The 15,871-nt window shown below is 42.0% G+C and overlaps 2 protein-coding genes across 12 annotated transcripts; both read left to right on the top strand.

Annotated features, from left to right (window-relative positions):
* The first annotated feature begins 95 nt into the window (after window positions 1-95).
* On the top strand, window positions 96-4,886 carry cep97 (centrosomal protein 97). The gene is made up of 11 exons (XM_004551315.5): window positions 96-492; window positions 1,187-1,329; window positions 1,441-1,599; window positions 1,714-1,815; window positions 1,914-2,027; window positions 2,120-2,286; window positions 2,389-2,550; window positions 2,659-2,834; window positions 2,937-3,582; window positions 3,669-3,744; window positions 3,840-4,886. Exons 1-11 carry the CDS (start codon window positions 429-431, stop codon window positions 4,326-4,328), a joined length of 2,298 nt encoding a protein of 765 aa, XP_004551372.3. The 5' UTR covers window positions 96-428; the 3' UTR covers window positions 4,329-4,886.
* A 2,120-nt stretch (window positions 4,887-7,006) lies between these two features.
* nxpe3 (neurexophilin and PC-esterase domain family, member 3) lies at window positions 7,007-15,645 on the top strand. 11 transcript variants are annotated; one of them, XM_076874833.1, is made up of 9 exons: window positions 7,408-7,908; window positions 8,826-8,911; window positions 9,089-9,158; window positions 9,504-11,689; window positions 11,958-12,117; window positions 13,353-14,125; window positions 14,612-14,679; window positions 14,767-14,988; window positions 15,070-15,645. In XM_076874833.1, exons 5-9 carry the CDS (start codon window positions 12,025-12,027, stop codon window positions 15,630-15,632), a joined length of 1,719 nt encoding a protein of 572 aa, XP_076730948.1. In that variant the 5' UTR covers window positions 7,408-7,908; window positions 8,826-8,911; window positions 9,089-9,158; window positions 9,504-11,689; window positions 11,958-12,024; the 3' UTR covers window positions 15,633-15,645. The 11 variants fall into 11 exon arrangements, with proteins under 11 accessions (XP_076730951.1, XP_076730947.1, XP_076730950.1 ...); XM_076874836.1 differs by lacking the exons at window positions 7,408-7,908; window positions 8,826-8,911 and adding an exon at window positions 7,007-7,203 and having other exon boundaries at window positions 11,618-11,689; XM_076874832.1 differs by lacking the exons at window positions 7,408-7,908; window positions 9,504-11,689 and adding an exon at window positions 7,007-7,203 and having other exon boundaries at window positions 11,955-12,117.
* The last annotated feature ends 226 nt before the right edge of the window (window positions 15,646-15,871 follow it).

The following is a 15,871-nucleotide window of genomic DNA, read 5'->3' as shown; positions in this document are numbered from 1 at the left end:
GTGAACCTATACGATATATTTTTTTCTATTATAAAAATATTTTAGTCAAATTTATACATTGACCAGCAGCACAATGGTGACGTCACATTTAGACGGTTGCCTAGCAAGCAATTAGCTAGCTGCTCTTGGCTTAATAATACAGAACAGCAGCGTATTAAACACTCTAAAATGAAATATGAGATAACTATGGTCACTTCAGACGCATTTTTCCTATTAACGTTAATGTTTCCCTTCTTTATTCTTTGCTTAAATCTGGCTGGCGCGTTTCAGCAACCTTAGCGCGCTGTAGGATAATTGTAGTCTTTTCGACTTCCATAGACGCAACGTTGCAAGGGGCGAGACATCCTTTATGAACTACAAATCCCAGAGCCCCTCGATTACGCAGTTTGACAACACACAGACGCTTCTTGTCTTTCCTACTACAGCTAATGCTAGCTGTGGTCTGGGTCGATAGGATGGGTGTATCAGATTTACAGTTTGATAGAAATGCTGGTAAGTAGTCGGTCATCTATTTTAGTCAAACATATTAATATTCCTTTGAAAGGTAGCCCATAGGAAGATGTTTCTCACCGGCGGAGGTTAACGGGAGAACACTACAGAGTGCTGTCGTTAGCTAGTTCACCTTTCATGAGCATTAAAACATCACGCGTCAGTCCTTTTCTGGCATATTTGTAAATTAAGTTTTAGCAAAGTTTTCCGAAACCTTAAACATGAAACCAGGTTGTCTGGGACAAATTTAGGTTCTGCAGGTGTTGACAGACAGGCACACTGGACAGAGGCTTGATTTCTTGACCTTCTTAGCCTTCAAATGACAGTGATCAATAGAAGATTATGTAAACTAATTCAGGGGACTTGCCAGAAACTGTAACTAAGATTTTTATTTTATTTTTTTTGCATGGTAGGTTGCTAGTTGTTACAGTTCTATACCCATTCATAAGCTATTATAGTAGTCTGGGTAGCCCATAATTAACCCATCACCACCCTCTAGTAGAGTACAAGAGGGGTAGCCTACAAAAACTGACCAAAATTTGGGATTTGGGAAAAAGGTTCAGGTTCAAGATAAGCCTAATGCTGTTGACTTATGAGATATACTTAATGTGCATGACTGATTTCACAAGATATCTTTATGGAAAACCAAGACCCACATTGTGCTTTTTAAGTCTGCTGAATCTCTTTATCCTGCCAGGACCTGTGGTGGATCTTTCAGCCCGAGGTATGCAGAAGTTGGAGCCCAGTTTCACCTGCTCAGAAGACACTCACACTCTCATCCTGGACGGGAACAACATCATGAAGCTGGACCACCTAGAAAGGAATCCAGGCCTTCAGCAGGTAACAAACCCTTTAGTTTAAAATTTTCTACATAATCTCCCCAGCCATTAGAGTCCAGATACCACACACCAGTTCATGATTTGATGTCTTTTCTTTCTTTTCCTTCTTTAGCTGTCTGTAGCCAGTAATCGTCTGGTGAGAATGATGGGTGTGTCTCGGCTGACAGAGTTGAGAGTCCTAAATCTTCCCAATAACAGTATAGGCTACATTGAGGGGCTGAGAGATCTGCCTCACCTAAAGTGGCTCAACCTCTCTGGCAACAATATTAAGGTGAGGATATGAGATATTTTAACATCCTTTACACAGATCCTGTAATTTACTGACAGCAAATTCAGTCCATGTGTAATGACAAATATTTAATCCACTGTGCAATCTTTCACACAGGTCATTGAGCAACTTAACAACTGTGTCTCTCTTCAACACTTGGATCTGTCTGACAATAACATATCTGCCATTGGTGATCTGACCAAACTGGTGGCACTAAAGGTCAGTGTGCTGAGACCTCTGAATATATGCTCAGACTAGCCCTATATTAATGGTATTGTTGATTTTCTTGACGGCATCATTTTCTGTCAATGTTGCAGACTCTGTTACTTCACGGAAACAGCATCACAACACTCCGAACTGTCCCCGCTCACCTTCCTGCCCAATTATCTATTCTCTCCCTGGCAGAAAATGAGATTAGGGATCTTAATGAAGTAATTATGTTCTCCCTTATTTAATACAGTCACACTGGTTATATTAAAATTACCTAATATTACTATGACTGACTATAAACTGATTACTCCAGATGTCATACCTGGCGCCACTTCATGAGCTGGAGCAGCTTTCCATCATGAGCAACCCTTGTGTTATGGCGACCCCATCTCTGCCTGGTTTCGACTATCGGCCATATGTCATGAGTTGGTGCCTGAGCCTGAAGGTCCTGGATGGCTATGTAGTGACACAGAAAGAGGGGTGTGTATATTCTCGTGCTTAATATCATCAGTACAAAAGCATCAGAATGCCTGAGTGTCTTTTTTTTTTCTTTTTTGCTGTGTGTTATTGTTAAATTTACAGTCTGAAAGCTGAGTGGCTCTACAGTCAGGGCAAAGGTCGCTCATATCGACCAGGGCAGCACATTCAACTGCTGCAGTACCTGGCCACTGTCTGCCCTGTGACGGCATCACCTGCCATCACAGCTGAGGATGCCAAATTGGAGAAGATTCTCAGTAAACAGAGGTTGAAATCTTAATATAGATAAACTGCAAGGGAAAAAAATCATTACCCAGTATCCATTTCTTGGTCATGGTAGCACACATCATTCTTAATCCTTCATAACTGTCTCAGGTTTCATCAGAGACAACTGCTGGAGGAGACCCGGGGAGGCTGTCGCAGTCCTCCTCGACCAACTCAGCTTGATGTGGAGAGTCACAGTCCGTCACATAGAGTTCCACAAGGGGGAGCCAGAGAGTTGAAGAATATCACTGTACCTGGACCAGCTGTTCCATCAGTCCCGCAGACAGGTAAGAGGGCTGCCTGCCTGGCACCCTGGTCCAAGACCAGTGAGAATCATGTATTTGAATTAGGTTGTAGCACTAATCGTTGATTTGTCTGCTCTCCTGTAGAGCCAGTTGTTCGGTTTAACACCTGGGTGAGCTCTGACTCTTCCAATCCGTCACTGCCCATAGTATGTCGCCCAAGGCTCAGCGAGGAACAAATTTATTTGGAGGATGTGCAGACAGGTGAGGACAAACTCAACAGTAGCATACTTTCCTCAGAGTCCACCTTCATCCCCTTCACACCTGATCTGGAGCCACGATCGACCCACTCTGACAGCGAGGACGAGACGGAGACATTCGAGCCAGATTCCCTGGCACCAAAGCACCCAGCGCAGTCCAAAAAGCAAAACGCCAACAATCCACAGCATCCACCCACAGTAGAGCAGCACGAGAGAAAGACGCTTGAAGGAGAAGAAGTTATTTCTGCTACAGATTCAACATCTAGTGGATTGCTAGGAGTCAGAGTTAGCACTCTACAGAATGACCTAGATAGTGATTTTGTTAAAGCTGAGGTGAAAGAAGCTCAGAAGCAGGAAGAAGTTGAGAGTAAATCAAGTGTGACAGAAGCAGACAGAGCTGCAATTAAAATACAGTCCTGGTGGAGAGGCCATTACACGCGGTGCTGTCACCCCATGGCCAGAGAGGTGCGCAGTGAAATCCGTCTACGCAGGATGCAGGAACACATCCTCTTCCTGTCTGAGAAGTTGGATCAGTAAGTGACCGACAAGCAGCACTGGTGATACTCTTTCTGCGATGCATAGGTGTTAATCAGTGACAGTGAATCTGGTTTGTTTGCAGTGTGCAGAAGCAGTATGAGGAGGAGAGGCTGCAAAGGCTCGTTCAGGAGGAAGCTTTGAAGTTTCTATGGAAAGAGGTAGTTTCTGTTTAACATTGTAAGATATGTATAATATTGTTTCAAGAAATCTGTCCATAAATTCATAGTTTACGTTCTGTGTGATTTGTGTGTAGTTCCAGGCTATGCAGCAGTGGAAGCAGTCTGTGGAGCAGCAGCTGGCAGTCGTTACGCAAGCCGCCACCCCTGCTCAGATCTCATCCCCTGGACTTTGCAAGGCCACCCCACCCGTTGCTTCCAGTACCACCAACCCACCCAGCACAGATGTCTCCTTCCCAGACTCTGGCTTCCAGTTGACTTGCGATCAGCAGGTGGCGCAAGAGGACAGCTTCCTGAGCAGTGGGACAGCAGACTCTCTGAAAACAGTGCGAGCGCTAAGCCCCGTTTGTAGTGGCCTCGCTAATGGCAGCGATGGAGCAGACAGTGCAGACTGCAGCCTGCTGGAGCAATATCTGTCCTCTGTACAGCAGAGGGAGGAGGCAGAGGAGGCAGTTAGCGATAGAACAGAAACGCCACAGCCGTCCTCACCGGCATCACCCAGCAAGGTGGCACAGACTAGCTCCCCCATGGGGAAGGCAGCAGAATCAGCTCCTGGCTCTACCTGAGAGTCCTCACCCGTTAGAAAACTGTATAGAACCACTGACTGAGTGTGTGTAAATTAACACTGAGCATAAGCTTAGAGACAGATCTTTCTCTGCAGTCATCTTAATTAATAGCCCAGAAAACAGTGGTCTTAGCTCTAAAACCAGATTGAAACAAGTACAGTCCTCTGAATGTAGCTCTAGTGCTTCTTTATACTCCAACACTTTGATCCGTTCTTTTATTAATGAACATTTTCCTCTCTGTGTAAAGACACTGAATGTGATGTAACTTAAGAAGGTATCAGTAAAGTGAAAGTAGAGGTTACTACCTCTGCCTACTAAGACAGACATGTTGTGACCTGTTACTTCTACTGTTTGGAAAAGTAGAAGTTGCTGTGTTAAAGAATTGCACTTGTAACGACACATATGCTTTACTATATATCTCTGTTGTTCCAACCAGTGTGGATGGCTGGCCTGCTTTGTATTGACTGCAGGTCAGCATTAACTGATAATCAACAGAAAAATGTCATGTATCCCTATCTTGTGAAAAATGTAAATAAATATGTACTTATAATTTTCTAATTTCTATCTACTTTTCATTTTTATAATGTCTTATTTAAAGTTATTCTCATTATTGTGTGATTATTTCTTAGATGTTTAATAAATCAGTGTAAATTAATTTACACTAATTCCAGTTCATTAAAATAATCTGTTATACCTCATAGCTATAATGCAAGTACAGATAAATAGATACTTTATTGGTCTCAAGGGAATTTTTGTGCTACAGTGGCTGGATAAAGAATAAAAACAGTATAGTGTACAATAAACAACAAAGTTATACAATGAAAATTTTATACATGCCACATTGACAAAAACTAACCAAAGTAAAAATAAAGTTTGCTAAAAAAAGAAAAAAGAACAGATTCAAAATGCTTTATGCTTCTGAGATGAATGGATCTCTGAAATTTAACAAACTTCAGTTTAGACCATGGTGATCGAGTGTTGCCTTGAAAAGCTTCTCTATCCCCCTGGCAAATAGCACACTGTGTGTTACTTTCAATTTCATTACCCCATATAGCTCCACCACACTGCAGCCATCATTATGCCAGGACACGATCCATCTTACTTTGGCTTATAAATCAGAATTAGTAGAACACAGTAGCCTATAAATTTCTGAATGTCTGTGGCCTTTAAAAGTAATGAACTCGTAACAGATTTTACTTGGAAAATAAGATTGAAAATATTTTGAGCATAAAGTCAGTTTTCCATTATTTGAAAAGTGCTACCTTTTTGATCAATTTACTCTAATGTGCTATATCACCAGTATCTTCCTCTGTCACACCGACCCTATGCATGTCCTTCTTCACTACATCCATGAACATTCTCTGTGATCCTTGTCTTATCTTCCTCCCTGGCAGCTCTGCATTCAGCATCCTTTGTTCAAATATTACCACTCTCTCTCCTCTGCACATGTCCAAATGCTCTCTTCCTTGCCTCTGTAATTTAACCTCTAGTTTTTTACACTGATCAAACATAATATTACGACCAACTGCCCAATATTGTGTTGCCAAAATAGCCCTGACCCTGGGTCTTTCCACCAGACCCTGGCCAGTGTGTTTGAGTATCCGGCACTGAAATGTTAGCAACAGATCCTTTAAAACTTGTAAGATGCAAGGTGTGTCCTTTGTGGATCTGACTTGTTTGCCCAGCAAATCCCACAGATGTTTGATTGGATTGAGGTTTGGGAAATATGTAGGCCAAGTCAGCGCCTTAAACTCATTGTTGTGCTCATCAAACCACTGATGAGTACCCTGATGAAAGAGGCCACAGCAAACAAGGAATATAGTTTCCATAAAAGGATGTGCATTGTTTGTTACCACACTTAGATAGGTGATGTCAAAGTAACATGCACATGGATGTCAGGAACCAAGGTTTCCCAGCAGGACACGGCCCAAAGCATCACACTGCCTCTGCAAGCTTGACGTGTTCCCAGGTAAGTGACACCCAGCCATCCACGATTCATCAGACCAGGCCACCTTCTTCTATTGCTCCGTGGTCCAGTTTTCACACTCACATCCTTTGAAATCCGTGGACTGACTGCTAATTACTTTGAAAGCTGGGTCACTGGGCAGGATGTCAGGACACATTGTGTGTAGCACAGTGAGAGAGTGAATGGAAATAAACAAAACATGAAACACAGAGACAACATTGAGGGAACATGAAGTAAATAACCCCAAGGAGGGCTGAACTTGTGGGCTCAAATGATACAACGGGGGCAAACAGAGTCTAGAAACCAAGCCCACTTCTCAAAATCAAAACAACAATGAATTACGATTCAAAAGTCCAAAAAACACAAAACACTGAGTCAAAGAACCAGAACCAAGACACACAGGAAGTGCTGATTTTTTTTCTGCGTCACAAAACTAATTTTCTTACTCTTCTTCTTCTCTTTGTATCACTGTTATTGTTGCTGTTACAAAGGAACAGCTGAAGTATACCGAGTGGCCACCTGGGGACGCAGTAGCACCCACTCAGTCACCCAATCCACTGCAATTTCTTTTTTCCCACCCTCATCATGATGGGTGGGAAAAATAAATTAATTGTTTTTATTTCAATTAATTTATTGAAATAAAATTAATAAATTAATTGATTTTATTTATTTATTTATTTATTTGCCAAGCGTAAGGTGACCTGTTCGATTCCAGCCTGGTTCTCTGTGGGGTTACGCCAGAAAGCGCATCCGCTGTAACAGCTCAACCCACCGTGGACATACTATCCTCCTCCCCTCTCGTGAGCGATGACCAGTGGAAATCGCCTTATCTTAAAGCCCACATTGCTCTTCTGCTACCATCCTCCTCATCCTGCTTCAGGGATCGGACATGGTGGGGCTCTGTAACGTGTAAGTATGGCGCGCACAAATGAGCAAACATTTGTTCTGAATCTGCGGAAATCTGCGGTGTCTTTGTTGGCGTCGTCGCAGCGGTTCGTGTGACAAAAGCTGCTGAATAATAGGAATAATATAAACAGAAATTTCCATCTCTTACAAGATGGAGATGAGCTTCATCCTAACCCAGAATAAGAGCCGCTAATCATTATCACCGACTATTACTACAGAGAGACAGGACGCCTTATCTGCTAGAAGTGCTCATGTCAGCGCAGAAATGTGGGTTGTATTTTTTTTTTAGGTTAAAAAGAGCAATAACCTTGATGTGGACTAATTCACAGCTATTGTTCTGTCAACAGATTAGCATCCATTTTTTAAAATCTATGTTTATGTTAAGAATAACAAAAGCAGGCCATTTGGAAAAAGCTCTACTTTAGCCATGTGTACATATTCAGATACGTGCGTAAGACTCACACACACACACACACACACACACACACACACACACACACACACACACACACACACACACACACACACACACAGAGAGAGAGAGAGAGAGAGAGAGAGAGATTGGATGAAACGTCTTAAAGTTTTGCGTGAAGCTTTTCAATTGGCTGTCAGTTGGCCTCACTTCTGCCATGGCAGCCATATTAGTACGCCAAATTCTGACTGCTGCTAACTGGATGTTGAAGTTTCTACTTCGTGGTTTTCTTTGTTGTAAGTTGTTATTTTTGTGGTCTTGTATTTTCTATTTTATAATATAATGAGCTTTAGTTTTACTGTAGTATTTTGGTTTTGTTTCTAGTTTTGATAGACTCTAAAGGTCTCTTTTTGAAGGGCTTCCTTTCTAGAGTTGCTGGTTTCTTGATACACTTTGTCGGTTTGATTTCCTGGTTTAATTTCACCCTCTTACAATGCTGTGATTGATCAGTGGTTGTTGATCAATGGTCATGGGAATTTGCATATTAATGATAAAGGAACTGACCTCCCAGCCCATTGTTCCTTCAGTGTTGCTAGTTTCAGTCATTGTGCAAATGTACTGTTTATAAGATTGGGGAAACCTCCAGTAAGCTGAGACTGAAGAAGTCACTTGGATGAGTGACGAAATGTTTATCCCACTGAAAAAGCTACATTCGGATGAACAGAATCAACTTTGAGGGATTTACTTACCTGGATGATTGAGCATGCATTAAGCATGTGTCCCAAATTCTAAATATTGAGGATAAGAACAAACCAACACTGGCCCAGAAGAGTGCAGTCAAACATTGATTTTATTGAACACATGCGTGGGAAGATGTACACTGCAACACATCAGCATAGATCTTCACCCAAAAATACACTTCAGACTGCTTTTAATTCATCAGGGTTCTGCCCCTTCATGCGTTAACAAGAATATGACATGCATCAGTTACAGTAAATGGTCAATTAAAAAGCTAAAAACAGACAGAGAAGTTGTCTGTGAAGGTTCTCAGTCATCCAGGTCATCGTAGTCAAAGGAGCTTGCAAAGAAAAGCGTCTGGACTTCTTTAAGTTACTTGAAGACGTTTCACCTCTCATCCGAGAAGCTTCTTCAGTTCTAAGGTCAAATGGTGGAGAGTCCCAGATATAAACCTAGTGGGAGTATCCCCCCACAGAGGGACAAAAGGACCCCTGATGATCCTCTAATCGCCTGAGCCAAGGTGTGAAACTGGGTGTGGGTCCCAATCAGCCAGAGTTTCCGGTGAGTTCATTGTGAAACCTGGCCCCACCTTATCATGCGAATTCCTGAGATCAGATGGCCCAGGATGTGAGTGGGCGTTAAGGCGTCTGGGGAGGGATCTCAAAACTGGATTATAGACAGAGAAGTTCCTTTTTCTATCACGTTCTTCAATACATGGCAATTTGTTTCACCCTCCAGATGGTTCCTGTGGGCTTGCACTCTTCTTGACTCTTCTTCTGTCACCTGTTACTAGGCAAACTCAAATGCGGTAAGAAGCTAAATGAATTCCAGGCCTATCTTTAAATCATTTGTGTTTGTGAGCATGTATGCCTTTTTAACCTTCTGTTGCTCCAAGTCACTTACACCAGGGATCGTCGCGACATCGCGCCAAACTTAGCTTAAAACCCTTAAATAGACTGAGCATCAACTCTTCATGAGCACATCTGCAATGTGTGTATAAAATGGTTATAGCCGCACCTGTAATAGAAGTTTTAATGTAATGCCAGTAGCTTTAATGAACGTTTTAATGCAATGATAATGATGAAAGCTATATGTAGCAGTAAAATATTTTTCTTTATTCCCACACATGCATCCTGGTTTGACTTTGTTACAGTGTTACAGTGTTGCATCTTTTGCCATTGTTGGATTGTAGTGTTATTTTATGCCATGTTATACCCCGAATTAAAGATTGTGAATTATTATGTAGATTAGTTTGCATTATTCTCCTGAATTAGAAGAAGCTGATAACTATTGCATTAGTTAAACTGATTTGCATGACATTAAACTGCTGACTTGTTGTGAATGATTGACATTGTTTTATGATGCATTATACTGCTGAGTTATAAGAAATACTGTTCACAGAGAGTTATTGTCTTATTTGTCTGATTAGAAGAGAACAGAGTGTGCTGGAGTTTTCTGCCCCATCGCAGCAGGAGCAGATAAGCAGGGAGCCAAGGTCGTAGCTTAGGCGCTGTGTGAGAGAAAGCATGTAAATATTTAGGCTTTTTATGATAAGGTGGAGGCACCAGGGGCTATAAAAGTTTGAGCAATGCTCCACCATTTTGAGATCTGAGGCTGTCTGCATCAGTGTCCATCTCCCACGCGTGTGATCATTAAAATCATCGTTTGACTCAACCCGGCCGGACCAGTGTTGTTATTGTGGTTTTTTTCTCTTGTTTCCATCCCCAATTTTGAACTCGTAACACCATCTTACAATGCTGTGATTGCAGCCATTCCCCATTGGTCAGTGGTCTTTGATCAGTGGGTTTTGGTCGGTTGTTGATCAATGGTCATGAGAATTTGCATAATTATGAAAAGGGTTACAAAACCACTTCTAAGGCTTTGGGACTCGGGGAAACCACAGTGAAAAACTATAGCATTTCATAAAAAGAACATCATACCAGCAGTCAGTGTTAGGAAGGTTACTTTTAAAATGTATTCCACTACAGATTACAGAATACATGCCCCAAAATGTATTTTGTAATGTACTCTCATTGAGTAACGTATTCTGAATACTTTGGATTACTTTTATTATTTTATTAATCCTTTATTGATCCAGGTAAAAAATCTCATTGAGATTAAAAATCTCATTTCCAAGAGAGACCTGGCATCATGGCAACAAAAGTCACATACCACATAGGTATATAACATTACTTAACATATTATCAAACTTTTTGCAACTACATGAATGTGTTTTTGCTCTGTGATTTATTACTATTACTGAAGGTTACTCGCCAATACCAACTAGATGAGTAATAGTAGGATGGACATTAGGTAAGGCTGCACTTTTTGCAGCGATCTTGTATAGAAAACTGTTCCGCGGCTCCGAACCGTGGTAAAGGGACCCCTGGATAATATGTAATTCGTGTCGGAGTCGTAAAATAGCTTTACTTTTTGTTAGACTTGTAGTCAAGACTGCCTAATCCGAGACCAAGACAAGACCAAGACCAGAGGGTATCGAGACCAAGACAAGACCAAGACCAAGTCGAGACGAGACCAAGACCGAGACCAAGACCGGGACAAAAAAGACTAACTTTTGTGTGCTTTTGAGGGCTGACATGATGGTACTGACTGGCCCCAAAGTCATCTGACAAAACAGCGATCACCTCCAACAACTATCTAAAGAATGGGAAATATGTAAGCAAGCAGAGATGACGTGGGCCGCGAGATTGAAACAAAGAGCCTCGTTTTGTTTGGGTTTCCACCGGCGTGGAGTTACCAAAAATAGAGTGGGCATAGCCTAACATATGAAACAGGAAAAGAACGCTGTGTAATCCCTTTATTTTAACAAAGTAATCGTATTCTGAATACCGCCTCTTTAAACGGTAACTGTAACGGAATACAGTTACTCATATTTTGAAATACGTAACGCCGGTACACGTATTCCGTTACTCCCCAACACTGCCAGCAGTCAAACATGGTAATGCTAGTTGTGTGATGGTCTGGGGTTGCTTTGTTTCTTCTGGATCTGGATGACATGCCTTCACAGATGGAATTTTGCTCTCTACCAGAACATCCTGAAAGTGAATGTCGAGCCTTCAGTTCAACCCTAAAACTAAAGTTTAACAAGAGTGGACCAAAATTCCTCCACAGTGAAAGACTCACTGCCAGTTATTACAATATTACATAGGGCCAGATAGGTTTGAATAGCTTTTGTCCCTTAATACTTTTGTGCATTTTGCATTTATTCGAGGTATCTTTGTCCATCCATGCATCCTTTCTCTTCAGCTTATCCTTATCAGGGTCAAGGAGGACTGGATGATATCCCAGATGTCATAGGGCAGGACACCTCCTGTGCAGGTCACCAGTCAGTCGCAGGACTGATATCTTTGTCTAATATTACTTTTTTCTGATCTAAAACATGTAAGTGTGATAAATATGCCACAAAAAAAGAAATCAGGAAGGGGACAAATGCTTTTTTCATGCTGTTTTGAAAAAGGAATTCTTATATTTTTATTTACTTCTGTATGACACACAGAGAAGATGGTTAACTGCATAACGAAGAACAGAACATCTGTCACACACACACACACACATATATATAAAATGTCCTTCTTGTTGACAGCAGGTTGGAATGACATTATGTCGTCCTGGTGACAGCAGAGTGTGATCATGGGATTTAGAAGAGGGTCACCATGTGCCATAATCTGTCCAAATATACCCCGATTTTCCTCTTCCTCACACTGTCTGGCATCATCTTCCTGCTGCGGAACATCCACACAGTAGAGGTGAGGAGAGAAGTGAAGCTACCCGTGAGCTTTAACTCATGCTTTTTCTTTTCATTTTTGACAGTTATGAAAAGTCTCAAAAGATTTTTGATTTATTCACATAGCAGGCAAATTTTTCATTGTTTTTATATTATTGCAGAAATCAGTCGGGAACTCCTAAAACAGAGTATATGGACAAAAATAGTGGATCGGGTATGCATTAAGGAGCTGCCATAATACCATAATGGTTGTGGGGCACAATTTTTGTGCTTGAGTCTGCAGTGCTCTGGTGACTTTTATCTGGGTCAGCACGCTTTGACCCTGCTTTGCAACTCTCTGGCCTGTCACTTTTTGTTTCTGTGATCTTTTTTGAACCACAAGGGACCTTCCTGAGTTACTGAAGGAAACAGAGCTGCACTCTTAAAAGTTTGCATATAATCCCTTATAAGAAGCATTCAGGTCACCCTGAATGATCTGTTATCAGCTAAGTTTAGCAAGCTGCATACATAAACCACAGCTGGATTGCACAGACACACATTCCTGCTAATTTGTGCCAAGAGTAATAAAATATCGGAAATTCACACACTTCTCATTGGAATTCGTGGACAAGCTGCAACATACAGCAGGCCTTGTCTTTTGCCAGAAGGGGGAACCAGTAGTACAAACTCAGCTGAGCAGTCAAATGTGTGGACTTTAATTAGTAGGGGTCAAATCTTTAAGCTTTAACAAAATCCATATGTGTGAACATAAAAAACAAACAAACAAACAAAACACATGAATGTAATAGCAACTTTCACTTGTTGGTCATTTTGCTCTGGGGGTCTGTGGGGATGGAGAAACTTAGATTTTTGGCACTAATGGCTTAATTTTTCATGTTGCTGCTTGGTTCATGGATTAAGAGGATTGAAGCATGGTTATTAGAAGTTGGCAAGTCAATTTAATGGCAGCAAAAGTTAAGATATTTTGTATTTTAGTCCTTTGTAAGGGTCGTAAAGAGCTCCAATCATACCCGATCTTACGTTTCCCAAAATGTAATACTGAATATGTGGAAATTATTTGCCTATGAGCAACCTTCAGCTCTGTTATTCTCAGTCCTGTCCGCATCAAACTGCTTTCACAGGCTGAGTAGGACTTCTTCTAACCAGTGATCTTTATCTTGGCATCTGTGCAGTTCCTCTTGAATTATTCCTGCAATATTCTACAACCCATAGTGTGGTATCCTCTAAAATTCATTCAGTTACCCTTCTTCTTTTCAGAACTGGAACTGCCAAGCGATTTCATCTTTCTACCAACTGCAGAGCAGGATCCATTCATCCCTCAGTGTGTCTCCTTTCTATCACAACCACACCTACTGTACCCATGTGGGCCAGAAACCCTCCCCTGAGGATGAACTTGAGGAGCGGTACCTGTTGGAACTCATCAGCTGGCCCAGCCCTCCGCCTCACTCTGGACCAACCACCCTGAGGCAGACGAGCGACCCTGTCCACAGCCTGTTCGCAATACTTCCCACTAAAGAAGGAAGGGAGTGGCACGTGGGCGATCAGCTAGAGGCCCTCATCCAGATGCACGACTTCCAGGGTCGCCCTAAACGCTACGGCGGGGATTTCCTTCTGGCCAGGCTGCACTCTCCGGAGCTTGGAGCGGCCGTGGTTGGGCAGGTGGTTGACCACAAGAATGGATTTTATTCTGCTCTGTTCCCACTCCTGTGGGTGGGCTCTGCACAGGTTGAAGTCATGTTGGTGCACTCCAGTGAGGCCGTCGCTGTGCTGCGACGACTCAGGGAGGAACGGGCCGATCGGGTGTTTTTTAAGAGCGTGTTCCGTTTAGGCCTTTTGTCAGAAACTACTGTGTGCAACCTGTGCTTGCCTACCAACCATCAGCCTCTTTGCAACTACACAGACCTTCACACAGGCGAGCCCTGGTACTGCTACAAGCCCAAGGTGCTCAGCTGTGACACCAGAATCAACCATGCTAAGGGAGGCTACTTGAAAAACCTCATCACCAACAAGGAAGCGCTGTTATTCAAAAGGTTTGAATGCTTTGTAGGATTTGGATGCTTATTTACTGTATCTACTGTTAAAGGATAAGTGTGGTGAGATTTCCTATTTTTCTTAATTCATAAAAAACCCACAAACAATGAGTGTCTGCAGTCAGAAACCATTAAAATAAAACCATCTGCAGTATAGATTATTTTCTTCCCATGCTGCACACATTGTGTGTAAGATGGGCAACACATTAGTGCCAGCTGTTTAAAAATAAGGCCTTAATATTGTGGAAATGCGCACCATTACCTCCCCCCTGGTGACATCATTAGCAGCTCAAATCTTGCAGCAGATTTGTTATTGGTGATCTGATAATAGTTCTCTGGTATATCTATACATACGAAAATAGCTAAAACAGCACTCAGTTGTTATCTGACTTTTAAAGATGAGTTTATGCCTTAGCAACTCGACCAAGATATTAGTAGGAAATGTGACATTATTTTTTAACATTCATTTTTTTCCATCTGTCCTAGTGGTGTAAATCTCAAAGTTTACATACACGCTTCAGGACCTGATAAAATCAACGTGCTGCCACAGAAAGGTACGGTACTGTGGGAGAGGAACATTTGTAGCACCTGCTGTGATCTAAAAATGAATTTTGTCTTCAGCATTCTTTACTTCCTCTCAGATAAAGTGGAGGAAGAAAACAGCACAGCTAAACCAGAACATATTCAGCTAGAAACATCTGGATATTACTACATGGACTCCTGGAGGCCATTAGATGGATTTACAATGCGTCAGTTCAACAAATCATCAGCAGCTGTACAGTGTTTGAAGAACAAGGTGATCAACATGTACGGAGACTCTACTGTGAGACAGTGGTTCGAGTATCTCATTGGTTTTGTACCAGGTGAGCGGTTTTGTCCTTTTATTTCATTTTATAGACACTTACACTACCCACTGTAACTTTCATTTATTCCATCTCATCCAGAATTAAAGGAGTTCAACCTATACAATCCCAAAAAGGTCGGACCGCTCATGGCGGTGGACAGCACACATAATATTCTCTTGAAGTACCGCTGCCACGGCCCTCCAATCCGCTTCTCTACCGTCATGTCCAGCGAGTTGCGGTACGTTTCGAATGAGCTTGACGGCCTCTCTGGGGGCCCTAACGTGGTTGTGGTCCTCAGCATCTGGTCCCACTTCAGCACCTTTCCTGTGGACATATACATACGGCGTCTTCGGCACATTCGACAGGCACTGGTGAGACTTATAGACCGAGCGCCAGGGACGCTAATAGTGATCCGCTCAGCCAATCTTCAAGCCCTGGATCAGGAGGTGAGCCTTTACAACAGCGACTGGTACTCCCAGCAGCTCGATCAGGTGCTCAGGACCATGTTCAAGGGGCTGAACGTTCTGGTGGTGGATGCCTGGCAAATGACTTTAGCTCACCATTTACCTCATGCCCTCCATCCTCCTCCACCTATCGTCAAGCAAATGATAGACATGCTTTTATCTTATATTTGCCCCGAGAGGAAAAAAAGCCAGAAATAGTGATGATAGTGGATATATTGTTAAATGTGATGTGTGAATCCATCCGTCAGTTTCAAACACATTTTTGTTTGGGTTCATAAGAACTCATATATTTTTCTAAAACACAAACTCTTCAAATACTGAAGATTTGCTTTCCTGCTTTTTTTTTTTTTTTAATTCCTACAAAACATGTTTTACTCTGATTTCCAAAGACTTTGGCACAATGATTGTTAATTCTCATCTTTTGGTATTACCAAAGT

The sequence above is a fragment of the Maylandia zebra genome, linkage group LG16 (assembly GCF_041146795.1).
Source record: "Maylandia zebra isolate NMK-2024a linkage group LG16, Mzebra_GT3a, whole genome shotgun sequence".
Classification (NCBI taxonomy): Eukaryota; Metazoa; Chordata; class Actinopteri; order Cichliformes; family Cichlidae; genus Maylandia; species Maylandia zebra.
This window is presented reverse-complemented; position numbering and strand designations above follow the sequence as displayed.

Excerpts from the sequence above, each read along its gene's own strand:
- cep97 (XM_004551315.5), top strand. The coding sequence starts at position 429 with ATGCTAGCTGTGGTCTGGGTCGATAGGATGGGTGTATCAGATTTACAG. Across the intron at positions 2,287-2,388 it reads GTAGTGACACAGAAAGAGGG|TCTGAAAGCTGAGTGGCTCT; the intron begins GTGTGTATATTC and ends TTAAATTTACAG. Across the intron at positions 3,583-3,668 it reads CTGTCTGAGAAGTTGGATCA|TGTGCAGAAGCAGTATGAGG; the intron begins GTAAGTGACCGA and ends GTTTGTTTGCAG.
- nxpe3 (XM_076874837.1), top strand. The coding sequence starts at position 12,025 with ATGTGCCATAATCTGTCCAAATATACCCCGATTTTCCTCTTCCTCACA. Across the intron at positions 12,118-13,352 it reads GGAACATCCACACAGTAGAG|AACTGGAACTGCCAAGCGAT; the intron begins GTGAGGAGAGAA and ends TCTTCTTTTCAG. Across the intron at positions 14,126-14,611 it reads GAAGCGCTGTTATTCAAAAG|TGGTGTAAATCTCAAAGTTT; the intron begins GTTTGAATGCTT and ends CATCTGTCCTAG.